Raw genomic sequence first — 27,177 nt, forward strand, 5'->3', positions numbered from 1 at the left:
TTATCTCGGCTTTGGCTCGAGCTGCCTTACAGCCCTCGTGCATTCAAGGAATTAATCCTGCTGGGTACCCATTCACCTCACCTGGGTCGAGTGCAGCACAGTGGGGATAAATTTCTTGCTGAAGGAAAACCAATCAAATGCTAAAATCACTGGCAACATACCAATCTTTGTTTTTTTGTGCTCCCTCCGAGAAGAAGATTTGCAAACATATTGAATTCTTCAACTTTTTTGGACTGGAACATTTTTGACAAAAATATGGTAGATGTCATGTTTATGCTATTTTAATGTAAGTTAAACATGAGGGCAGAAAGTGAAAAATTAATAATGTTGACTTGATGAGTGGGTAGTTGCCTATAAGGAAGAGCCCTTGGAGGATGTTTAATCATACTTTTGTGACCTCAAAATATTGACAAAGTTGAGGGTCAGGGAGATTTTTCTTTGGAAGTATTATCTGTGGGGGTGTTATTACTTGGGAGTTTGAGGAAGTTTCACACATTGAAATCAGTATGAATGTTTAATGTTCATGCCCGGAGGCAGGATATGCAGAATTGAAAAGCAAACATAGCATGAACATTAAAATCTGTTGTGTCATACAAGGAAATGTATTTTTAATCAAGGTTTATGTATCAACACATGCACAGTTCAACTATGGATAAACCAAACTTCGCAAAAATGTAAATTTATCAGGTTCCATTTTCTATTCCCAAGTGTCAGTTTAATTATCAAAACCTATCTGAGAATGATAATTTCAATGGATTTCTTCTCCATTATGGTCTGAAAAAAATAAGCACAAACCTTAAAAGCATCTTGTTTATTGATGTTCTACTCCTCACCCATGAATCTAGCAAAGATAATTTCAGAGCTGATATTAAACAGTTTAAAGGACAAGTCCACCCCACAAAAAGTTAATTTTTATAAAAGGAGAAAAATCCAACAAGCAAAACACAAAAAATTTCATCAAAATCGGATGTAAAATAAGAAAGTTATGACATTTTAAAGTTTTGCTTAATTTCACAAAAACAGTTATATACACATCCTGGACGGTATGCAAATTGGCATACTGATGACGTCACCCACTCACTATTTCTTTTGTATTTTATTATATGAAATATTAAAAATTCTAATTTTCTCCCCATTGTCTTGTGAAACAAAATTTTATTACTCCCTGAACATGTGGAATTACCATTATTTTAACAGTTTATGGTTAAGTCAAGTTGGTCCTTATTGTCAAATCTGTAAAAATTGAAATATTGTATAATTCAAACAATAAAAAACAAAAGAAATAGTGAGTGATGGACATCGTCGACTCTCTCATTTGCATATCGCCGAGATGTGCGTTTAAATGTTTTGTGAAAAATAAGCGAAACTTAAAAAACGTCATAACTTTCTTATTTTACATCCGATTTTGATGAAATTTGCAGCGTTATGTTTGTTTTATTTTTCTCTATCGATTCAAATCAACAATTTTCTGGGGTGGACTTGGCCTTTAAATATGGGAACCTATTTTCCTTCATTGAAAAATTCAATCATTCATTTTTACCCTATTTTAATTGTTAAATTGTATTAGTGTTTATATGAAATTTGATTAAATTCAATATTAATCATAATAAATCATAGATAGAACATCATAATTCAAAGTCTTATGAGTAGACCAGCAATTTAGAATTTTGTTTAAAAGGAATGTTGCATGAATTTAGCATATCATTTTTCAGGTAAATTTTACATATAAATTAATGGTTGATGCTTGCTGTATTTGTGAAAAACTGAAGGAAAGTCGCAGCCTATTTCCCGACTTGTTGATACCAATCTGAAAGAAAAGATATATGTCTATAAAGCCAGAAAACTTCCTGCAAAGTATATTCTGTTTTGGTCGCTTTTTTTGTTGTTTATCACCCTTTTTTGCCCCATGTCCTGAAAAAAGGGCTTAAACAATTTGTTTTATCCCTGTACACTCCAGAAATTGAGCCACTGTTGTATTTTATCAACAAACACAGTGAATGAAATAAAAGATGAGCAAATCTTTGCGGAACCACTGACCTGTGGTTACTTCAGGAAACCAGGAGGTAGGAAATAAATATAATCATTACAGGGTGTGTTCTGTAGATTGACACGGATGGGATTACCTGTAGTGAAACAGGAACTTAACGATCTTGTAAACAAGTTAATTTACAAACGTTAGAGATCGTCTTCGTAAGGCCTAAAGGGTATTTATCAAAAAGTTGAATGTATGTTTGTACTCTTCTTAGCCCCCAGACAGAACAGTTTCTTATATTAAGACCAGAGCCCAGTATAATGATGGACCTACTACAACAGTAGGCCTATGGTATAACATTATGCAGGAAGAAGTTCAACCAACTAAGCTTTATATGTGGCTAAATAGGGCAACAGAATGCCAAAATTCTAAGTCATGATTTAAAATATGATAAAACAAGGGATTTTGGTGAAAGGTACATGTAGTTCAATTTAAGCTCGTGAGAAGAAACTGCTGTATATAGGAAAAACTGCATTTCTTAAATCCTTACCTTTTGTCATGTGGAATCTTAATTATTGATTTTTAAACTGTTTGAAATGTGACACAGTCAAGGTAGCATTCCTGAAAAATTATTCAGTGAAATCCACAATTGACGATAATGAGGTGTCTGCGTTATGCATTTGTTACCTGTAATGAAAGATACCTTCATTTCATATCATTTTGAAACTTTGGCAGTTGTTTCTGTCCCTACATTTTCCATACAGTTTGACTATCTTGGGTTCTTTCTACTCTATGTTCTGAAAGACTGAAACCCTGATCTATCCCAATCATAATGGAATTTTTTTCATTGGTCACACAAAATTCATGGAAAATACATTCATGCATTTTCATCATTCTGATTACATCTGGGGATAGATTTTGATAAGCATCAGTAGCAAGTTGAACAAAAAGATATTACATGCACACAGAATTGCTTAGTTTTAAAATCTTTGAATAGCGTTTCATTGAAACAGTCGTACAATAAATTATTGTTATGAAGTGAGACATTCCTTTTCTAGCACCTCATAAGTCATGTTTTCATTTATTAATAAGAAATATACTATTTAGCTTTTCATTGAATTGGGAGCAAACGTTCTGGAGCTGTTTGTTTAATCTGTTTATCATTATATCATAGAGAAATGTACGAACTTAATTTGAATTGCGTGATTACCCAAGAAAAAAAACCATTATCCATTGCTGGATGGGTTTTATGGAAAATGAGTTTTATTCTTGGGTTGTTTTTATTTTCGTTGCTGCACAATTCTTTTAAAGACCCAGACCAGAGCTAAGAGTGAAATTGACAAACAGGAACTATATAGGTCAATAGTACAACAATGTAAGAAATGTGCATATTCACTTCTTGACAGTTAAGTATTTTGCTTGAGAAAGACTCAAATTAATGGGTTTCGACATTAGGCCTATAGAGCTTCTTAAATAGCCCAGTGCTCTGTCTATTTCACTTTTGGGTCCAGTCTTTAAGAATATTCATGTTTCACTATTCTTTTAAGAGTGTACATAATTTTGTTCATAATTATTATGCCTGTTTCCCCTTCCCCCAACCATGAATTGACATTTTTATATTCCATGTTGAGAAACAGCTGCAGATAATGTGCCTGATGTTATAAATATGGCCAATTTCATTGTACATACAAATCACTCCTTTTTCTTTATTTTTCTTTTGCTCATTTGTAAGAGAGAATGAATGTATGCAAATATTGCACACCGACATACAGTATATCTTATGTATTCCAGTCCATGTCACAGAACATCGTCTAATTTTCATCCGTCTTTATTTTTATTTTTTTGGTGTATGCTTTTTTTACATTTATTATGTACTGTAATGATTTTTTTTAATTTTCATTTGGTTCGGTTATTGTAAGGATGAGGATAACGATAGTAGTAGTAGCAGCAGCAGCGGGAGCAGTAACAGTGGTGGTGGTAGTAGTAGTAGTTAGTCCGAGTGATAGTGCCCACATTTCTCTAGTGCTGCTATCAACCAGGTATACTAATGCTGATGGTACACTACATGAACAGGAATCATTAGATATTTGTCAAATCAGTCTTTGACTTATCATGGCATTCAATATTTCTTTCAAGACACATTAGAATTTTGCAACAAGTAAGGTTGCACTGAAAGAGTGGCTAACTGCCATTTTGTTTCTCAGTAAAGGAAGAGGGAAGTAGTAAAGTAATTTGAAAATAATACTTTGTAATACCATAGACCCTATAATTGAAAGTGATTTAGTTTTAATTTCGCTCCTTGTTTATCTTGAAAGACACTTTGAAATATAAAGCATAATTGTTAAAAGAGCATCCTCAATTGCCCATCAAGATAAATAGGCCTGCCAGATAAATCTTATCAAAAGTGTGTTTTATATTTCATACCTACACTGCCAGTCACAATTCTTTGACTCACTATTACCTGTTAGAACCAGAGAACCATAATTATAGATTCAGTGGGACCGAATCTGTTCTCTAGTTTTAACAGGTAATTGTGAGTCAAAGAATTGTGACTGCTTGTCTTTGCCATACTGTATTTTGAGTAATATACATGGGGACATTAAATATGGCGGGCACTCCCCAGGGAGTGGAGATTGTGTATGCTGACTAGAAATCAAGTGATCAGTAGGAGGATTACAATAACATTGTAAAAACGCATCTATTGAATAATTATGTGTAATAACTTTTATTAATCTAGTATCCTTTCATGTACTGTTGATACACTGGGTGACTTGGTGTTTTACACCAGTCAGGCAGTAACAACATCAAACATGAATGATCCTGGTAATACAAAAAAATATTACCTCAGAAGGGGGTTCTGCCCCAGCCCGAGTTTTGCTCAATCTCGAGATTTTAGCCCGATCGGCCCTCTTCGTGATTAATCTTGAGATTCAAGAAACCCGTCTCCACCATCGCAAGAAGAGCGATTCCTGCTCGAGCAAGGCATCGATGCATTATGGTTTGACGCCGTGAATAAATAATCCCGAGTGCGTCTGCACCTGCGAATTGATAATTTGTAAAATAGTGTGCTATTTTGCAAATAATCCCAAGTTGACTTGGGATTGCAATCTCGAGATTAATCCTGTGAACTAGCGCGATAATTGCGTCTCCATTACAAATAGTCTCGAGATTGTTCAGATCGGGATAATTTGCCTGATCAGAAATAGCGCGCTAATTTGAAAACTCGGGCTGGTGCAGATGGCCCTAGAGCGACTGATATTATTACTGTGATTGATTTCATGTTGGTAAATAAACATGCCTTGTTGGAGCTAGGTTTGGCAACCTACATATGTAATACACATCCTTAACACCAACACAAGCACCAACTTTAATCCCTAGTGACTTTTGAAGAAACCTGGCCAACAGAGTCCTTATACATTCAACTCCATGAATTTGAGAGTGATCATTGTAAGATTCATCAAGTGGAGCTTCCCCAAGTTGAAAGGATTTACAGTGGGTATTGGTATAATATCAAAGGTAAAAATGTTAAAGTTTATTCACCAGTGCTTGTTTTTAAAGCATTAATTTCAGGAAGGAAAGTCAATCCAGATGAAGAGTGTGTTTGAAATCTATTCCGTTCAATATTGATTCCCAAAGCACACGAACTAGTCGACTCCTAAAATGCCAGAGACACCTAAAAGATATTTCCCCAAAAAAATTAAATGTGACTGAAATCATACTTTAATTTGCATTCGGGTATGGTATATAATGCAATACCCAAAAGAATCCCTCTTTTTAGTGATACAACTTTATAATGACTGCAAGAAGAATGATTTTTTTTTACTACACATCTACCACATTGGAAGTCTAGGAAGATTTCTATTTTCAGTGATAAAAATTTACTGTATGAAGCATACAACTATTATATCACCACACCTTCGATTGTATCAAAATGTTTCAGGTTTTGCATGACAATTAACAGAGATTTAAAATCAACCTTCTAAAAAGGTTCCATAAATCTTGCAATGTGCATGTTATCAAATGACATATCATTTCTGGTTTGAATGATTTTTTTTTCCATCTTTTTTATTTCATTGCAAGGCAAGATTTAATAAGTTATTTCCTATATTTAGACCTGATTCATAAAGCTGTTCATAAGTTACGAGCAAATTTATGAACGACTGGTGATCATTTCTTAGGAGCTAAATCAACACTCATGAACATTTGGTGTGGAAAATATACTCTAAGATAGGATCACCAATCGTTTGTAAAGCTTTTTGAAACATCGACACAGAGTTCCAACTCTGTGTGCCATTATAAGCCACTTCACCCTGTCTCATTGGATACATTGGGTTATTTTATGTTTGGCATTGGTATTGGTGTTCAAAGTAAAATTTTGATTCGTATGCCTAGCTTCAACACCTCTTTTGAGTCTGCAAAATGCTCCATTCACATTAATGAAAGCTAAACACTATTTGAGATTCATCCCAGGACCAATTTCATTTTGTTTTTGGTGCCACGTTGATGTAAACTTTTGTAAGCTTTAAGAGATGATTGATAAATTGATTGATGTAGTATTATCCAGAAATGTGATTAGCTCGGCAGTGTGGAGAAAAAGTTCTTAAAATATAATGGGAATATTAGTTTGGTGGCTTCATTTCATCGAGATACGCGAGCTTGTAATTTGAAAATCCATTTGAAAACTAGCATTTTTAAATGAAAGTTTGTATGAACTAATGAAATGAATTGTAGTTTATTTAATTGACACAGGCATTGGCTGCTGGAGTTGATATTGTGACAGTTTTTTTTAAGGCCATTGACTAAAAAATGAATTGCGAGGAAGTTTGTTAATTCTCAATGAAGCTAGACCGGGCCATCCCATGTTGTATAACAATATTCATTTACCAATATTCTGACTAACAACTATGCCATTTGTTCCACGAGACCATACTATTTTATGTATATTTATAGAAAGTATATGTTCATTTGCCCAATTTTTTATAGAAGGGGCATTTATGTTTAATACATTTGTTTAATATTCTTCCTTTTTTTTACATTGGAGTATTTGTTTTAGAGATAAATCTCAAGAGCATATATACTTGGTGCTAAAGCTAATTTGGAATTGCTTATGATATTGATGAAATATGTTCATTGAATGCATGTAATGAAAACATTACATGAGATGACATGAAATATCCCATGTATAAATTTTCCATCAATGATATTTTTTTCTGGAGTGGTTAAAATAATTGTGGAACTTTTTTGTGATTTGTTTTGATAAGAATGAAATAATGTATGTATTGGTGATGCAATATTTATTATTTACTTGTTTATATTAACTTGAATAATTGACCACTGTATATAATGTGACAGAAGACAATTCAACTTGCTTTGATATAAAGCTTGCCTGAGGTTTCATCTCATAGCAGAAATGCATATTTGAATGAAAACCAAGCTACTAGTTTTTTTAGAGACATGCTTTTAAAACAGGTAGTGGCATTTACAAAATATTATAAGGTCTAAGCCACACTAAGGAGTGAATCATACAGTGATAAGTGACACCTGAAGGTCAAGTTTACCCCCCCCCCCTCCCTCTAATGAAATAATCAAGATCAGCCAAAAAATAAGTACACATAGGATAATTGGCGATTCATCCCCGCCCCAATAAGAAAGTCGCTATTGGTTTTCAACTCGAATATTGGTTTGGAATGAATAGAAAAAGCAAAATATAGCCCCTTTACAAAACAAAACTCCCTTGGACGAGATGTTTAATTTCTCTATCTGGGTTGTTGACTTTATCATTTAAGTGGGTCTGTCTTAGTGTGGTTACAGAAATAGACATCTCCTTTCATGTTTCTGTTTGTTACCCCCCCCCCCCCCCCCACCTCCACCAGCTCCCCCCTCCCCATACCCCCTGGACTGAATCCAGAATTGTTCTTCTTGATTGTACAGTGTACATGGTAAGGTATGAAAGTTGATATGTATATATTAAACCTGTTGATGTGTACTGTCATGATCTGAGCGTCTTTATAAACCCTCGGTGATGTTTTACATGTTGTTTTTAGAATGGGTATATATACTTTTCATTAAACATTAATGCTTGTACAAAAAGAACAATTGATTTTGTTGAAGTTTTTTTTGTCTGTGTGTGTTTATGTATTTATGAAACAAACATCCAGAGAAATGGAAACCCATATAGTGTCTTAGAAATGAAAAATAATTTATAAGAATTGATGAATAAGCTAATCAATCAACTTATCTAATGTAGCAATATTCACTTGGCAATTAAGTAATGAACCATACAACTCACTGACTAATAAGTCTATCCATATATCAACTCAATGATGTAATGGTTTATTTCCAATTCGTCTAATGCCAATTCGTCCAGTTTCCAACTCGTCTACTTTCATTTGGTCTACCCTCAGTTCGTCCACTCACCACATGGTCTACTTTCATTAGTCTAATTACATTCCATCTAATAACCAGTCAGTCCAATAGCCATTTAGTCCATATACCATTTGGTCTAATCAAACTTGAGTGTTAATTGTGCAAAATGAATGAAAAGAAAATGGGTAATTAGATGAAATGGTAATAGACGAACTGGTGATTAGACGAAGTGATGATTGGACCAAATGGTTATTGGACTTATTGGTTGTTAGACGAAAGGTTGATGGACGGAATGGCATTAGACTAAATGAAGGTAGACCAAGTGGTGAGTGGGCGAGTTGGCAGTGGACGAATTGGCAATTTACCGATGTAACCATGTAGTCAATCAATAATAAGTCACCCAACTAACCAATCAATCAACAAAGCAATCAATCATTCATCCAAACGTTCAATCCTCTGACCAAACTGTCGATAGATCAATCAATCATCCAATCAATCAATCGATATATCCATCTTTCATCCAAGATATCAGTCGATTAATCATCTATCAATCGAAAGATCTATCGAAAGATCAATCATTCATCCAAGCTATCAGTCAATAGATCAATCATCCATCCTAACAATCGATAGATCAATCACCCATCTAAGCTATCAATCGATAGATCAACAATCCAAGCTATCAGTCAATATATTAATCATCCATCCAAGCTATCATTTAGATGATCAATCCAAGCTATCAATCAATAGATCAATCACCCATCCAAACTATCAGTCGATATCATCATCTATCCAAACAATCGATAGATCAATCATCTATCCAAGTTATCAGTCGATAGATCATCACCCATCCGATCAATGACTCTATAGATCATCACCCATCCAAGCTATCAGTCGATAGATTAATCATCCTTCCAAACTATCAGTCGATAGATCAATCACCCAACCGATCAATCACCCATCCGATCAATCAGTCGATATCATCACCCATCAAAGCTATCAGTCAATAGATCAATCACCCATCCAAACTATCAGTCGATATATCATCACCCATCCAAGCTTTCAGTCGATTAATCAATCATCCATCCAAACTATCAGTCGATATCATCATCCATCCAAACAATCGATAGATCAATCATCTATCCAAGTTATCAGTCAATAGATCACCCATCCGATCAATGATCAGTCGATAGATCATCACCCATCCAAGCTTCCAGTCGATAGATTAATCATCCTTCCAAACTATCAGTCGATAGATCAATCACCCATCCGATCAATCAGTCGATATCATCACCCATCAAAGCTATCAGTCAATAGATCATCGCCAATCCAAACTATGAGTCGATATATCATCATCCAAGCTATCAGTTGGTAGATAAATTATCAGCCCAAGCTATCAGTCAGTAGATCAACCATCCATCCAAGCTATCAGTCGATAGATCATCACCCATCCAAACTATCAGTTAATGGACCAACCATTCATCCAAGCTATCAGTCAATAGATCAAGCATCCAGTCTATCGGTCAATAGATCAATCATCAATCCAAACTATCAGTCAATAGATTAACCATCCATCCAAGCTATCAGTTGGTAGATGAATTATCAATCCAAGCTATCAGTCAATAGATCAATCATCCATCCAAGCTATCAGTCAAAAGATCATCGATCCATGCTATCAGTCAAAAGATCATCGATCCACGCTATCAGTCAATAGATCAATCATCCATCCATACGCAGTCAAGCTATCAGTCAATATAACAATCATCCAATCTATCAGTCAATCAATCATTAATTTAAGCAATCAATCCATCATAGCTGTAATCAATCATCTATTTAAAGTCAATCTCCTAAACACAAAAACCTCACTTTTCACACCTTTATGCATGAACCAGTGGTCCAGGAAATTTTACTTTTTTTTCTTCAAACACTGATTTGTTCCTCAAATGGAAATGACCATCGCATCCAAAGTGTACTGGTCAGTATTGATAAATATCTTGGAAAAATTTTGGCGAGTCACTGGTCATCAACTTTTTTGAAGTATGTAGATGAAATCCGAATAGTTTTCCCAAACACGCCATCGAAGAAAGAAGAAAATTATACCATTTATTATACTTTATTGTTAAAGACACTTTCCTGGTACGAAAATATGCATAATTTTAATGTTTTTATGACCATCTTACTGTATATTTTCAAACCATTTTGTTATATTTTACTAAATATGTCAGCCATAATTCATTTGATAAAGATTTGTTATATTATAATCGCACTTTTAACAAATTCATTGGGGAACTTTGCTTTCAGCTCAGCAATTTATTCGTTTAATAAAAAATATAAAGCATCTAGCTCAAAAGTACAAGTACAATAGCAATATACCATTAATTAATATTTCATCGGAACAAAATATATATTCTCTGAGATGATGACTATATACAAGTCGCCTTTGAGTACAACTGGGTAACATCAAGAGGATATATTATCCAAACTGTATTTACCAAAGTCCACATACAACAAAAATATTAAAGAAATAAATGGAAGAAAATAGGAAGAAAGACAAAACGGTATAAACCCGGGATCAATTTCATACAAAATACATTATTGCTTATCCACCTGTAATATTGTCTATCCACATGTAATGTTTGTTGACCGCAATTTAAGTACAGGTGCCGATATTTCAAACAACGCATATTTAAACAATTGCAATTGTTAAGGAATTTCATCTACTATGCCTACATTGATTTTTAAGAAATCGTGCTTTAAAAAAAATCCTCAAATTCGTCAAGCTCAAAATATTTTTGACTAATCAATCACAATAAACTCTCATATTTATTATAGGTCGTTGTTTGATGCTGTAGCATTCTTGTAATAGTACTGGTTTATAAAGTGGTGTGGCGTATTTTAACCATTAATCTGAATGTCGAATTATTTCATTCGGTCTTCATTCCAAGTTGATAGAATTATATTACTACTTCATCAGAGTCAAAGTCATAAAGAGACGTTTTAAATATGTACAAAATGATACACAAACTCACAATTACACAAGACACATCTCGTTAGACATCTAGTTTTTCGGGTATGACGTCATGAATGAAAACAAGAGAGAGAGATTGACAAAAGCGTACCCATCAGGTGACACGACGTTTTCTCCAACGATAATTGCTCCAGGCATTATTTCATCTAAGATATAGGGTTTTATGTTAGGTTTAGGATAGGGTATGGTGTTTAATCCAGGGTCGAAATTGATCGTTCCATTAATGTGTAGAATTTTCAGAGGAGCAATTGTCGCCGGAGCAAATGTCATGGAACCGAACATCGAGCACGTGTGTGTGGTGGCTAATCTATGATTTGACTGCAGTGTTTTGGTATGTGGGCTCTGACAAATCGACTTCGTCTAGTTCAGCTCCCAGCGTGGCACCAGCTTCACTCCTTGGCCGATCCTGGCTCGTCTCCCCCATCTCAATCCCCTCGTTGCCGTCCTCGACCATGCCTTCGTTTACATGTCCGTTGTCGGACTTTTTGGAGTATCTTCCAGCACTTTCAGAGGGATGTCTTGGATGTTTGCGCTTGGTTGTTCGCTTGTTCTTGGATTTGTAGGTGTAGACGATCTGTGAAATAAAGTAATAAAATATGAATCCATTACTTTCTCTTATTATAGCTTCTCAAACTTTGATTCCTTGTGAGGTTAGCATTAGATTATAAAGTAAAAGTTTCTTTAGCATCGCCTTATGTTTTCTATTTCCAACTTCAGATTCTATTTACATATTCAATTTTGTATTCATTTCTCATGTTGGGAATTTGTTTTTATTTATAAATCAAACATTTACTTTAAAGATTCGTTCACTATAAGGATGTCGTGAATATGTTTCTTATGTGCACTTAAAACCTTTCCTTTTTCAATGGTAGACTTTTCCTAATTATCGTTGACATATTCTTATGGTTAAAATTTATATCATAAGGCAAAATAAACTTCTTTTTGGGGGGTAAAGTAACATGTAGAATGAGCATGCACACTAGAGGAAAAGGACGGTAGAAACATGGTGAAAGGACAGATGTAAATGCAAATCAGGAAATGCATGTATATTCAACAGAAGGAAGCAGAATTTATTTTTGTAACAGATATTAAGCATTTAAACAGCCTCACAGTAACATTTAGGTCTATGATTGAGACATAAATAAAAGAACCCGATAGAATAAGTGCAATTATTCCTTAATATCCCTTTTTTTTCCATTATTTCATAATTTCTAAGGCAGGTTTCTAGCCGTCAATTTGAACAATTATTGCAATTATGTACTTGCATATTTTCTTTTAATGCTTTTGATTTGTTGATTCATAGGGTAAAAAAGAAGTTCCCTAACTTCCAAATGTTGGGAAGACCATTATCATTTTCTATTTTCATGAAATGTCCAACCTTTCCTAGTTTTATAATATGAATAGACCTATTAAAACCCGATAAAGATTATTGCTTAAAGATGCCAGAAATGTGTTAACATGCCAACTTCCCCGTTAAGCCGTTGACATTCCACGCTTAAAAATTACAATACGAATTTCATTAGAAATATGAAAGAATGTCGACAAAGTTCGATTTATTGTTTCATATTGTCAAAGGTTCAAGATAGGGCCTTCAAAATATAAATTGTAAATTTATAAGGAGACACGTAATTTCATTTGCATGTTACATTTTTAAATCCTCTTTGTAAAGAAATGTCTGACTGCATGAGTAGTGAGTTGTATGAAGCATTATGAAAAGGAACATGAAGATCAATGCCACTGTATTGGAAAAGATTATTTTGCAGAACGAAATGCATGCGATCGGGTTTGTTTTACAGTCAAGGTATACCAAACCGTCTCATTTGTTTAAAAAAATACTTTGTTTTTCCTCAATATATGTGTGTTGTAAACAAGTTGTATGATATTGGGAGCCATAAGGTTAAAAAGCAGTTTTGGTCAAGTATATCCTGATGGTAAAACAACCCATTATGAGCGGTAACTTTTGTTCTCGAACAACTAAAGACAAGTTAAGGAAATAGATGAGAAAGATACTGTGTAAGTCAAAATCAAACGATTCAAAATATAAAACAGCGTATCAAAATAATCGCTTCTTTTACAGCCACAAGAGGTTTGCTTTATAGCTCTAGCGATTCCGGAAAGATACAGGATTTATTAAAAGGGATTGTATAGACTAATAGCCTGCAAGAGGTTGCTAAATGCGATAGCAAATTATTCGAATATTTCATGAACAAAAATAACATCTGGAGGAAACAATGTACAACAAAACTTAATCCCTAAGAATGACATACACTCAGAAACTTTTAAAGCAACCTCTATATATGAGCCTACAATGTACCACCTGTTTGTTAAAATAAATTTGCATGTAAAATGAATTTATTTTTTTGGTAAACACCAAAAGGCAGGTTATCATTTTAACCAACTTTTTGGACGACAAAAAAATTCTGAGTATATTAAACAAAACTTTTTTTTCTAAAAATGAAAAAAAGAAATGCCATGTTTTAATAAAGAAAAATAAAATAAAGAATTTTTTTCATTTTTCTATACCGCCCCCAATCAGGGCCTAGTTTGTGGAATATATCAAAGTGCAAAGAAGCTAGAAAAAATGGCACCATAATAAAATCAGAAAGGTAAACTATGTGCAGCAACACTAATTTGTCAAATATACTAGAGAAAAAACATTGAACGTCGATGTAGGAAAACGAGGGGAACAGATAAGGAGGAAAGATTCATTTACAGTTCTATCCAGGGCCTAATTTGTGAAAATATTCAGAAATCATCAAGAAAAAGTGGAAAAGAATGGAACTACTGCGAGCTTGTAATGTTCCACCATTTTTTAAAAGAAAAACAATAAAATGAAACGTGCATACCTCGTACTTCATTGATGAATGATTCATAAAGAAAATGAAAACAAAAATTAAACGTGAGTGGTGCAAAATAATATGAATAATATGAGTTAAAACAAAATCATGAATTTTAGTTGAATCGAATGGAGAGTGACATCACACATGTAGTTTTGTGGGTGACAATTGTGTGTGTATTATATTATCATGCATGTGGGACGTACACGGATGTATCGTCACACAATGACATCAACCATGTTCATATTTGCTATGTAACTGTGGTGACTTGCATCACTCGAAGTTGACATGAATGAAGAGGGTTGTTCTTGTAATTGGACAAATGTTACTTGTGACAAAATGGAAGAAATTATATTGATAATCGTGTGTGTTATCATGACGAATGATTGCCCTGAAACTGAGCATATTTGCCTTAATTACGCGTGTAAATTATATGAGTGCGCGCGGATGTGTAATGTAACGATGTGATTGAGTGTCACACGCGTCACATTTGTACCACGACAATATTGAAAACATGCATGTGTGTAACGTTTGGCATTCCGCTGACATGCAGATCAGGCATGCTGAAATGAAAACAATGCTGAAATGAAAACAATGCTGAAATGAAAACAAAGCGTGAATCGATGCAATGTAAATCGAGAGAACACCACATACTCCGCTGCTTCGTCACCCTCCTCGATGCCGTCCGGTCCGCCACCTCGCTGTGTAGGACGTGGTCGACGCCTTGACTTAGCAAAGCGTGATTGGAAACGAGAGCGATACTCAAACCTTCCCTTGGGCTCGGGTGGAGGAGACTGGCATACCTGATTTCAACATCCGACGGGTAAAGTAAATTGAGGAGAAAGGGGTACAAGGAATGAAGGAGAGAAAAAGGAGAACAGACATACCGAGGAGGGTTACATAAAGATGTTACACTACTAATACATTTCTAAAGGTAAAATTAGAAGACAGAAATGGATGACATAACAAAGGGTGCATTGATCTGTTACACAGGAACAAAATAAGTATAGAGAATGTAAAAAAGAAACTATATAGGTGTTGAAATATTATATGCTCATAAATTAGCACATCTTCTATTACATTAACTTGCGTCATTTAAAAAACAATGCAATGCAACTACACAGATAGAATGTGCCATTTTAGTGGTCACAATGTTATGGTTGTTTTATCCAGACAATAATCAGTCATTAATACCTTTTAATGAAGTATGTGATTTACACGGTGCAATAAAACAGTCATTTAGATGTTATTATTAGAATTCAGGAGAAACTACATCCGCAAGAAATTGGAAGTGATTTTACTGGTTTCGTTTTCAATTATTTTGATCAGTCGATTAATAATTGCTGTTAATTTCATTGAGCGCGATAGAACATGGTCTCTCAATACACTGGGTCGTACTTTCACGTCATTTATTTGTGTAAAAGAGATTCCTTTGTTTTCAAATTTGGTCAGGTTGCATAATTTCTCCAAGATACTTAAATTTCTTTTGGTAAAATAATTTATTTGGGTATAATGTCTGTATGAAAATTAGGCCTATATATGCTTTGGTTTATAAAAACTTTCAAACGTTGCTCTGTAATTGGTATTAAAGCATGTGGTGTCAGATTTAGAGATTACATCAAGTTTGTACTTTTCACAACAAAAAGGGCGGAAAGCGTGGAATAAACACGGAAGACCCAAGATTTACAGCGTTTTTCCACCTTTTAAGAACGCCGTCACTCCTCTGTCCTCTCAAAGGGGTGATCTACCCCATTTTCTCTTCTATTTTTAGAGTGTGTTAGTTTTCAGACCGGAAACATGGAAAGGAAAAGAAGACATTCATGTATCTTCCTAGACAATTCCAATATTACTCCAAAGTTATGAACTAGAATCAGAAGAGGATATATATATATGAGAGTTAGCTAGTATAAGATACGAGACTGACACCCCCCCCCCCCCCCCCCAACCCACCTGCCCTCAAGACAACGAGCACCAAACTGAGACCCCGCCGCAAATACCACAAGGATAGTAAGACCATACTCACTTCTTGGCCGTTACTATCTCCGTTCGACTTGCCGCCTTCGAAGTTGGTTCCATCCATGCCACCGGCTTGCTCAATCAAGTAAGTATCTTCGAAGTCCTGGAGGGGATCGACGTTGAAGAAGGTTGCGATCTCGAGAGGATATATGTAATCCATGATGAGGACGATGATCCCGCATATGACCGATATCAAGCCTTGATAATGATAATACAAAAATGAGATCAGAAGAGAGGTGACTGGATTGTATCATTATGACAATTGTTAGGTGGAGACACGAGCCATCCCCGGTAAAAAAAAAAAAACATAATAAATGAATGCATTAATATAAGTTATATTTCCGGAATTGGCCAGGTGGAAATTCCATATTTGTTGATATTATTTTTCTACTCGATGAAGCAAATGTACTAAAACCAATATACCAAATTGATTGCAAAATATTTTTAAACGGGGCGTGGGGCCGGTACATGGGGACTAGAAAGTTTCAAGCTGTGAAAATTAATTGCTTGGAAAAGAGTGATTAATATTGGGGGGTGGCAAGGTCTTAATTTGGTGGGGAGGATATTGTTGGGAAATGCCCAAAGTGAGAGAAAAGCGTGTTGAGGAATGGCTCGATGGAGGCAAGGGACACTAGGTCCCTTGAAGGACGAAAGTGGTACAGGTAACAAACGTGAGCGTTTGCAGAGTAGTGGAGGGAGTGTGTGGTGGGAAAAGTGTGGTGGAAGAAAGGCGTGGTGGAAGAAGGGCGTAATGGGGGAGCTGGGTGGGGCAAGAGATGTAGACCTACAAGCAACCATAATACGAAGTCAGAAATAGGTAAAAGATAAGTGGTATAGGGGTAATAAATTAAAGATGGGCGTTCCCAAATGATAAAGAAATGGTGCGGTGGGGCAAGATGTTAAAGATGTGGCACTCACCAGCAACCATACAAAGCCAGAAACTAGGTCCCTTGTAGAAGGTAAGAATGTGTTCCTTCCCAAACGGTATCTTTAATTCCGACCCATATCGAATGCTTGCATAAAGAACATTAGCAGTCAGGAGACTACCACCGGTCATGATAAGGAAGTAGGCACCGTTTCGGATTACCATGAAGAACAAGATGTTAGCCAGGATCCACAGTGGGAAGGCTAGCCTGTGTAAAAAAAAAAGGGGGAAGTAAAGAAGGTAAATGGGTTATATCGTTTTGGCATTACATTCAATAATGAATAGGTGAAAATATGTCTGTAGCTCGTCAGGCGAGATTTTGATAGCAAAGCTTCTTTTTATTCAGTGGACATACGCGAGTCTTTGATATTTGTATCTCTGATCCGCACAGGTCTATGTATGCAGAGTATTTAGCATTAATATTATGGCCCATCCTGGCCCTATCTTGGACAGAACTTTCAACTTATATCATGGATATCGGGGAAGGGATATATATATATATATTGGTACTATTATTTATTCTTGCATTGTACATGCTGTCTTGTTTTTTATTTCAGAAAATGTCGAATAAAATAATAATAATAACAAAAGCATAATTCATATGATTAGATTTCTATGCCAGCCAATCAGATGTCACGATTCCAGAAACTGTTAGCAGAGCTTACCAGACCATGATGTAGGCGTAGAATCCAGCCAATCGGTATGACCTTCCCCATCGGATGTCTTCCCCATCCAAAGTGAAATATTCAGCAACCCAGAGAACAGGGTAGGGCTTACCAGACCACTGGGCCTCACGGAATTCACGGTTGATACGTCCAGCTAAAAAGAAAACAAAAATCCATCAGCCCCCTTAATAAAGCTATTTGAACATTAAAAAAAATAATGTGTTTTATCCAGTCATTAATATCCTATAATCTAAAATGGCTGACTCGCTGAAATATTTATGAATTTTACAACGTTTGACCACTCTCATGAACACAAGAACACACTTGTTGAAAACGTCGAGTTTGGGTGGTCCTTTTCAGGACCAAAATATAATACATGCATGGTGTACCGACAAACCTACTTTTCTTCTTCGCAATAGCAACCTTCAGAAGTTATATTACAAGTTAGTAGTGTTCTCATAATAAAGTTGCTCTAATATTCCTGCTAAAGATTTATCTAAAACCACCAGTACTAGTCTTATGATACTATACTATTCTTAAAGATCTAATCCACGTGATCAGCCAAATTATATATACATCTAACAGGTACCTTATCAACATTTTCGGCACCCTTCTATCAAAAATTAATCTTGGAATAATAAAATATACTGTAGGCCTACAATGTATATTTTCATATCATTTTGCTACCCATGGTAAAGTTATATATCAGACATGTGGTTTTCGTTTTGTTTATCAATCAATCTTTGAGACACTTCTAAGAGAGAGATCCCTAAAATCAGTGGCGGCACCGTAGGAGAGGGGGAAGTGGCTGGAATACTGATGACCTATTTTCCACAATGGGGGTATATTAAATAGTTCTGTGAGATACATCCATCTCTTTCAGTACTCTCCCTTCACTTTTTACAAATCCCCCCTTACGAACCTTAAGGGGGGTGTCTCCCCCTGCCCCCACCCTACTCGGCCCCCGCCCCTGCCTGAAGTGCTGGTGATCCACTTACAGAATCGCCCGAATCCGCCACGTCCCTGGCTGCCATAGAAATGGAATCGTTCATTGTAGTTTATAATCTCTTCCGGATGTTCTGGGACACCTTCAGGAGCTACAGACAAAAAAAAATACTCATCAAGTTATCCATCATAAAGATGAACGAATTTTAAAGGGAAATCCATCCCAAATCAAATTCTGTTTTTAGAGGAATAAGATAAAATCAAAGAGATGAAAGAAAGTTTGGACAATATTGGACAAGCACTAAGAAAGTTATGAATTTCTCAAATTTGTAAAATCATGTTACAAAGATTTGTAAAATGTTTACCATGAATTAATACGATTTGGCTATAAATGTGTATTCAGATTAATCATTTTCAATCATGTTGTAACACAAGACTGTAAATGAATGTATTCAAATTGAACGAATGCAATGAACTTGTTGATTTAACAGCAATGTGTGTGTATGTACACTGAATGTAGTCATGTTATATCTGCAAATGTGTAAATTGCCATCTTGCAACATATTACACTGAAGTATGTATTCAAAATGATTGAATGCAATCATGGCATGACAGTAAATAGGTGTATTCAGAATTATCAAATGCAATCATCTCACCTTTGAGTGTGATGTTGACGCTGTTGAGTCCTATCTTCACTTCGATGTCAGCGTGTTCTATCTCGTAGGGAGAGAACGCCTTGTAGTATGTACTGATGTTATGAAGGCTAGCCTTCTCCCATTCTTGTCCCCAAAGAGACACTGCATTGAATTAATATAATAATAATTTCTGTTTACCTAGGATTCAGCACTCATGAACTTTTCTTCAAGCGGACCCTGTGTAGCGTGTATGTAATATTAATTATTACCCTACTCCATTCTAATTATGGTGAACGCTGTTGTTTTAGTCTGTCTGTATATCTATTCTATCTCATCTATCTTATTTATCTTATCTATCCAATCAATCAATCAATCAATCAGTCAATCAATCAATCTATATTATCTATCTTATCTGTCTTATCTATCTATCTATCTATATATCAATAAATCAATCAATCAATCATTCATTAATTCAATCATCTATTTATCTATATATATATCAATCAATCACCTATGTATCAATCAATCAATCAATCAATTAATCAATCATCTATCTATCTATCTATCTATCTATCTATCTATCTATCTATCTATCTATCTATCTATCTGCCTTTCTTTCTTTCTCTGTCTGTCTGTCATAGTGAAGCTTTTAAACAGAATACATGCATGTAAACTTATTCAGATAAATCAGCAATTAAATGTACTTACGCATGATACCCGCACCAATGAAAAGACTGACTGTGATCCGAACAAAACTGTAACATCTCTGAAATCAAAAGAACATTTAAATAAACATAAAGAAAAGTTGCAATTCATTTACAAAACATATAAAACCATGCTGAAAGCATTGATTTTTTTTTAGAGAGATTATTGAATTCTTCTCTGTATTGTTTTTCCATTTTGCAAGCCAACCATTTGCCGAAATAACCTAATGTTGAAAATTGAAATCGTTTAAGTCAGGGCCCTGGGAACGATTTTTTTTTACTGGGGGTGCTGATGGAAATTTCAAAAGCAAAAGCAAAAAAAAAAGTTGTTCACTACAAAATGGAGATCAAAAATTCTCCCGAGAAATTTGAAAAGGTCATTTTAGTTACATTTTTCAAATTTTTACATTTTTCTGGGGATACTGCCTATGGAAGCACCCCCGCTTCACAGGGCCATGAAACATGTATGTACTAATTGAAGCATTGTGTATCAACACTTTTATCATGGGGATGTTCTTCAGATCTAGATGCTCTGACTAAGTTTCCATTTCAGCTTTTACTTTTTTTTTTTATACATCGCATCAATCTGGAATATCACGAATTTGAAGTTTGCTTCATTTTATTTAAAAAAAAACCTTTCCCTTTTACATAAGAAATGACCGCTTAGTTTGTATCATTGGATAATGCAAAAACAGCCCATCAAATAACGCAAAAATTGTTAACGAAATTTAGATTACAAATAGTATATTGTTGGCAAAAATTATCTTTTCTTCTGAAAATGAAGATTTTGTGCTGGCGTCGGATATTTTCAATTATGTAAATGAATGTACATGTAAGTCAAGCCTATACCACACGGGGAATCTTTCGTGTAATATTTCCACTTACTCACCATGCTAATACCCAACCAGACGATTTCTATTTGATTTTCTGTGATTGCAGAGTCTATTTGATTTGCTCTCATTGAGCTACATGAAGAAAAGCTTCGACTGCAGTATATTACGATTGTATAAAAAAAAATTACGCATCATATTTCCGCTCTAAATTATTTAATTTCTTATCCATATAGTCCTACCCTTTTTACATGAAGTTCTTGTGTGTTAAAGACTTGTTTGTCCCAACTTGAAACATGAAAATTATACTACATTAAGAATTAATTACATTTAGAATTAATTACATACGAGGATACTTGAATAAAAACTTTAAAAAAAAAAGAGCCAAGATTCAGTTTCACTATAAACATCGCGGTTGAATGGACACGGAAATGGTCTTAAATGTATCATAACTTGATGTGCCACGGCTCTTGAAAACTGATATCAATTGAATTTTCAGTATTACATGTACGTTTATTTAGTTTTTTTATATTTTATTCTACTCAATAATTTGTTGAGACGGACTTGATCTCCAAGCGGAGTCGGTTTACTTCCCCCTTCACTGCTTAACATGTGTATAATATTTGGACATGTGCAAAACTGAATGAAACTCTTTCTCACAGAAGATTGAAATAACGCAAAAGATACTATTAGAGTAAGACATTATCGGCATCCTCATGTGCATACAGTCCAGTGTGTGAATATATCTGTTTTGTGAAAATAATTTGTTTCCGATTTTAATGAAATTTGAAGTTATATGCATTTTCAATTTTCGCATTTGTTTTATCAAACGTTTTGTTGGACTCAGAAACCTTACTCCCGGGCATTATTTTTTTTCAAAATTGTCACTAAAGAGTCGGGGATTCGTCGCAATAAATGGCACATGTACAATGTAGGCCTACTTATCTTTGCGTTTGTGTTTTTATGTGACGAAACTCCAGCATATAATGCAATAAGCCAATATCAACATGTCATTTTTCTATTAAATGTACTGCATGAGGTGAGCACCGGTGATTAGCAACTTTGTCTCATTTACGGAACATTTGGGATAATTTCCTATATTGAGAACAATTTGAATTACTTTTCACCGACCTTGCTAACCGTTTATAGCCAGGTCAAGTGTTACCAAAGGGGTTTCATTTTTCTACGGGTTGGCCTTACAATCCATAGCCCTATAAAAAAAAAACTTTTTGCATTCAAATGCAAGGCGATCAGATAGGGCTGTGTCAACTGTCAAGTCGATCAAGTCCATCCCATCAACAACTTGATCAAACTACGAAAAATAAAACAAACATAACACTGAAATTTTCACCAGAATTTGACGTTTTTACATCTTTTAAGTTTCGCATAGTTGACTTCATAAACGGTTCATTATGATAACCTATTTGCATACAACCAAACTTGTGCAAGACTAGTCTGCTAGAAAACTCCCTCGACATTTAAATGCTTTAACTTCCTTATTTGACGGCCGATTTCAAAATTATCTTTCCCGCGATTTTTAGGGTTATCCAGATATACATTTGAGCATGGGTTGCCATCACCCCAGAACCAAGGCCAAAATATAAGCACAAATCTTGACACTTATTTTGATGGGTGTCCATACAGTTCACTCCAAGTAAAGAACCAGATGAAAATATTACACTCTTAAAAACGTTGGGCAACATACGGTCCACACAACAATTGGTTAAAACTTTATCAAATTCTGAGTAGCTTTAAACCAATAATGTGTGCTTTTGGTGAAAACTACACAGTATTGGTTGAAAACTACCCAGAGTTGGATAATGTTTTAACCAATTGTTGTGTGGACCGTATGTTGCCCAACGTTTTTAAGAGTGTATGTGTTCCTATAAATATAAAGGTTTATTTTCTGGAATAACATGCATTTACATATTTCTCTTAGCAATCATCATTTTGTTCGTCTGTAATCTCGAAAGGTCCATTCATATTAATTAGGAATAAGGGAATGTGCATGTTCATTGTGTAAAATAATATGTAAAACTTTTATGAATCAATTTTTACCTGAAATCGCGTAAAATTCACGCTTCATTACATGTTTATTGCACCCAACAACCAAGCATCCATATATACTTTCTAGAATGTAAGCAATCTCTACATGATTGCTGATAATAATGGAGGATGAGGAGGGAGAGGATGTTGATGATGATGATGATGGTGGGGGTGGTGGTGGTGGTGGTGATGATGATGATGATAATTATAATAATTTTGATGGTGATGGCAATTTTGATGTGGTGGCGGTGATTATAGTGGTGGCGATGATGATGATGATGGTGGTGGTGGTGGTGATGATGCTGCTGATGATGATGATTTTGATGATGATGGTAATTTTGATGTGGTGGCGGTGATGGTGATGATAGTGGTGGCGATGATGATGGTGGTGGTGGTGGTTGTGATGATGCTGATGATGATGATTTTGATGGTGATGGTAATTTTGATGTGGTGGTGGTGATGGTGATGATGATGTTAGTGGTGGCGATGATGATGATGATGATGATGATGATGAAGATAAAGATGAAGATGATGATAATTGTAATGGTATGGGTGATGATGGTTATGTTGATGGTGGTGATGGTTCGATGGTGACGATGGTGGCGGCGGTGATGGTGATGGTAATAGGGATGATGGTGATTATGGTGAACAACGAAACAGAATCCGCAGCAGTACTTGTATATACATATACATGATTTAACATGTCATGAAAATAAGATATCAACCATCATCAGTTTATCATCACAATTTCATTACTTTATATTCATAACTTTATTAGTGGGCTCTGGGTATAGGCTACATCTACCATGGAAACCATGGAAATGGCATATGATAAAGAATTTATGAATCTTTCGTTCCATTATTTCCCTCTAATTTCATCAATTTGATGGGAATGGGTCTCAAGCAGTTTCTCTTAAACGGCCCCATCCCCCAAAAAAAAATCTTTATTTTTCCATCCCCCCGCGTGGAATCTCCCTCTTGTTTTCTTTATCACACTATTTCTTTCTTCGTCTCCTTTTTTCTTTACTTCATCTTCCCTTTCTTCGAACTTCCATCTTCTCCTTTCAATCATTTTCATCGTGCAATAAAAAGTAATAGAGCACAATTTCTTTCTCAAATTATCCTTATTACAGTGCATTTCTTTATGATTTCAAGTTGCAGATTGACATTTCACTTCTACTGTAATCATGGAAATATTACCATTCTCCATTTTCTGTCATTCGTTGTAATTTTGGACAATTTTCATCTTATGCTATACATGAAATACATTAGAAAATCTCTCATTTTCATCATGGCTATTTTTTATTCTTATGGTTTAAAGTATTATTGCTTTGCTGTTTATCAGGATTATATCATTCTCTTGTTTTGTTCATTGAGGTTTTATTTTACAATGCTCAAGTTTTATCCCAATCATTTCTTATGTCGAACTTCTTTTGTTTTGCTATTTATCAATGATCCACGATTGTTTGCTTTATATTGTGATGCAATGTTCTCTGCTTTACTGTTGAGAATACCGTGGCTAAATTGAGAAACAAAAGGATAAATTATCTCGTTCTCTCTCTTATTTACCCCCCCCCCCCATTCTCTCTCTCGATCCCTCCCTCCCTAGTCTCTCTGCTGTCTTTCTATCGGCTTTCCTCCCATAGCACCATCACACGCAGCAGTCTCATAAATTGCTATTTTTGCGTTTCTACATAGTTATCTTCACTATTGGGGTTTTACACCGTTGACATTGTGTAGTTAAACATTAATCAGGTAGGGTAAACAGAAAGAAAGTCCCATATATTCATTTTTGACGTATATACATCTTTCTCGAGCTAAACATTAATATTTGTCATTTTATAAACATGCAAAATGTGACAGACTTTTGCTTCTTAATTGAGTAAATAAACTCATGATAATCAAGGTTGAAATAATTACACACAGTCAAATACATGTAATATCATGAATAGAGAGTTAAATAATTTTTTTTTTCAATGCGTAAGTGATTAGAAACTATTTGCACGGTTTGAAATCAATAAATATTCGCATTTGTATCATATTATTTATTCTTCTTTAAAAAGTATATATTTTCAAATTTCTTACCTGCATTCCCCGTATACCGGGCAAGATGATGATGAACGAGAAGAACGTAATCAGGAAAGCAAAGATGAAACCGATTTCGAGCACGTCGGCGGTGACCGGAGTTTTGTTAGGAGGGTAGTAAGTGGGTAACCCCTGCACCCTAAACGCGGTGTATGCGTTACCCATCTTGGTTTATTTCTCCTTCCCCTTCCTTCGTTTATAATACGTTCAATCGTCACTTAACGAAGATTCGAAGAGAAAAAAATATGTGAAAGAGACTAGAAAAATTGACTCTACAACAGGGCCCAAATAGGAACCAGGTTAGTGCCTGCAATGGCGTAGAAAAAGTTTTCTCTCATAGGCAATGCACTGGTAGATAGCTATTCAGTAATCAATGCTTGTCAGCGAGGGTGACCGAAAAAAGAAGACCTGACTGGGAGGAACGACAATAACTATTTAGCATATCATTTGCATATTATTATCATGTCCTTGTTGAATGAGCAAACACTTTACCTGTACGTTAGTAGAGTGAGTAATGGTGTGACCATGGTACGCGGAATCGCAGCCTATTGTTCGGGCCTATTGTACGAATTCGGTAGACTTTCTGTATTAAACCGAGCAAGCAAAGAAAATAAAGAAGAAAAATACAACATCAAGAGGAGAACGTCATCAGAGCGTGACGCCCAAACAGGATTGATAGTGTTTGGTACCACTGTGTAACAATGTTTTTTTGTGTCTATTGCAGAATCACTCACCGTTCGCTTTCGCACGCATGAATTATGCAAATGGCGGGAGTTAGCGGAAGCTAGACCGAGCCCACTTGGCAAAGACGAGTCGGAACTACTTTCAGGGTGACTATTGCAAAATCATTCGAACTGAGTCCCTAGGATTGGAAGTAAACAATATTTAGCACCATCACATCCGCATAGAATGCTACCTCATGCTGATTTTTCACTTTGGTTTCCTTGAATCCCCAGATAACATGAGACCCGGTAAAACAAACGATTAACTTCTTGATTTGGGTCACAAATGACCAATTCATTTAACACTTAATTCACATCAGATAGCAAAAATAGAAACATAATGGACATGCAAAAAAATGTTAATTAGACTGAATCTTATTTCGTCTTTTATCTACATAGGCGCCTACTCTGTTAACTATGAGGCGCCGAATGTACCAATATTATATAGAACAATTATTTGTTATATAATCATTATTTATTAAATAATAACTATTATTTATATATAATTTACATTTTATTTGTAAATAACTACTATTATATAAAATATCATTTCTAATTATTTATATATAATTCCAAGTAATACTTCATTATTTGTAAATAATAATAGTTCGACATTCCATTATTTATAAATAATGATTATTTGTTTTTCATTATTTATAAATAATGATTATTTGTTTTTCATTATTTATAAATAATGATTATTTGTTTTTCATTATTTACAAATAATGATTATTTGTTTTTCATTATTTATAAATAATGAAAAACAAATAATCATTATTTATAAATAATGAAAAACAAATAATCATTATTTATAAATAATGAAAAACAAATAATCATTATTTGTAAATAATGAAAAACAAATAATCATTATTTATAAATAATGAAAAACAAATAATCATTATTTATAAATAATGAAAAACAAATAATCATTATTTATAAATAATGGAATGTCGAACTATTATTATTTACAAATAATGAAGTATTACTTGGAATTATATATAAATAATTAGAAATGATATTTTATATAATAGTAGTTATTTACAAATAAAATGTAAATTATATATAAATAATAGTTATTATTTAATAAATAATGATTATATAACAAATAATTGTTCTATATAATATTGGTACATTCGGCGCCTCATAGTTAACTGTTGCATGCTGAATTAACTTTTGGGGAATAATAATGGCAATTGTTTCCATGTAATTTTCTTTGAATCAAAATTTCCATTTTGAACCATTGATTCTAATGATGATTATTATATGTTACGTCCAAGAACTTTTGCCATTTATTATCTTCTCTAATATGAAGTTAGGGGAGAAAACTAATTATTACAATTGTTGAATTCAATTGTACGATTGTGCAAAATTACAACATCAGCATGCAAAGGGTTAATATTACAA

General features: G+C 34.6%; 1 protein-coding gene across 2 annotated transcripts; it reads right to left on the reverse strand.

The window, feature by feature from the left end:
* Positions 1 to 10,429: 10,429 nt before the first annotated feature.
* LOC129262289 (dual oxidase maturation factor 1-like) lies at positions 10,430 to 26,051 on the reverse strand. Of its 2 annotated transcripts, XM_054900386.2 has the most exons (9): positions 25,052 to 26,051; positions 20,095 to 20,152; positions 19,408 to 19,548; positions 18,805 to 18,903; positions 17,807 to 17,960; positions 17,135 to 17,349; positions 16,224 to 16,414; positions 14,855 to 15,003; positions 10,430 to 11,937 (listed from the first exon to the last, which is right to left on the reverse strand). In XM_054900386.2, the coding sequence occupies exons 1-9, from the start codon at positions 25,214 to 25,216 to the stop codon at positions 11,826 to 11,828; spliced, it is 1,284 nt and encodes a 427-aa protein (XP_054756361.2). In that variant the 5' UTR covers positions 25,217 to 26,051; the 3' UTR covers positions 10,430 to 11,825. The 2 variants fall into 2 exon arrangements, with proteins under 2 accessions (XP_054756361.2, XP_054756360.2); XM_054900385.2 differs by lacking the exon at positions 14,855 to 15,003 and having other exon boundaries at positions 25,052 to 25,796.
* Between the last annotated feature and the right edge of the window lie 1,126 nt (positions 26,052 to 27,177).

The sequence above is a fragment of the Lytechinus pictus genome, chromosome 5 (assembly GCF_037042905.1).
Source record: "Lytechinus pictus isolate F3 Inbred chromosome 5, Lp3.0, whole genome shotgun sequence".
NCBI classification, from domain to species: Eukaryota; Metazoa; Echinodermata; class Echinoidea; order Temnopleuroida; family Toxopneustidae; genus Lytechinus; species Lytechinus pictus.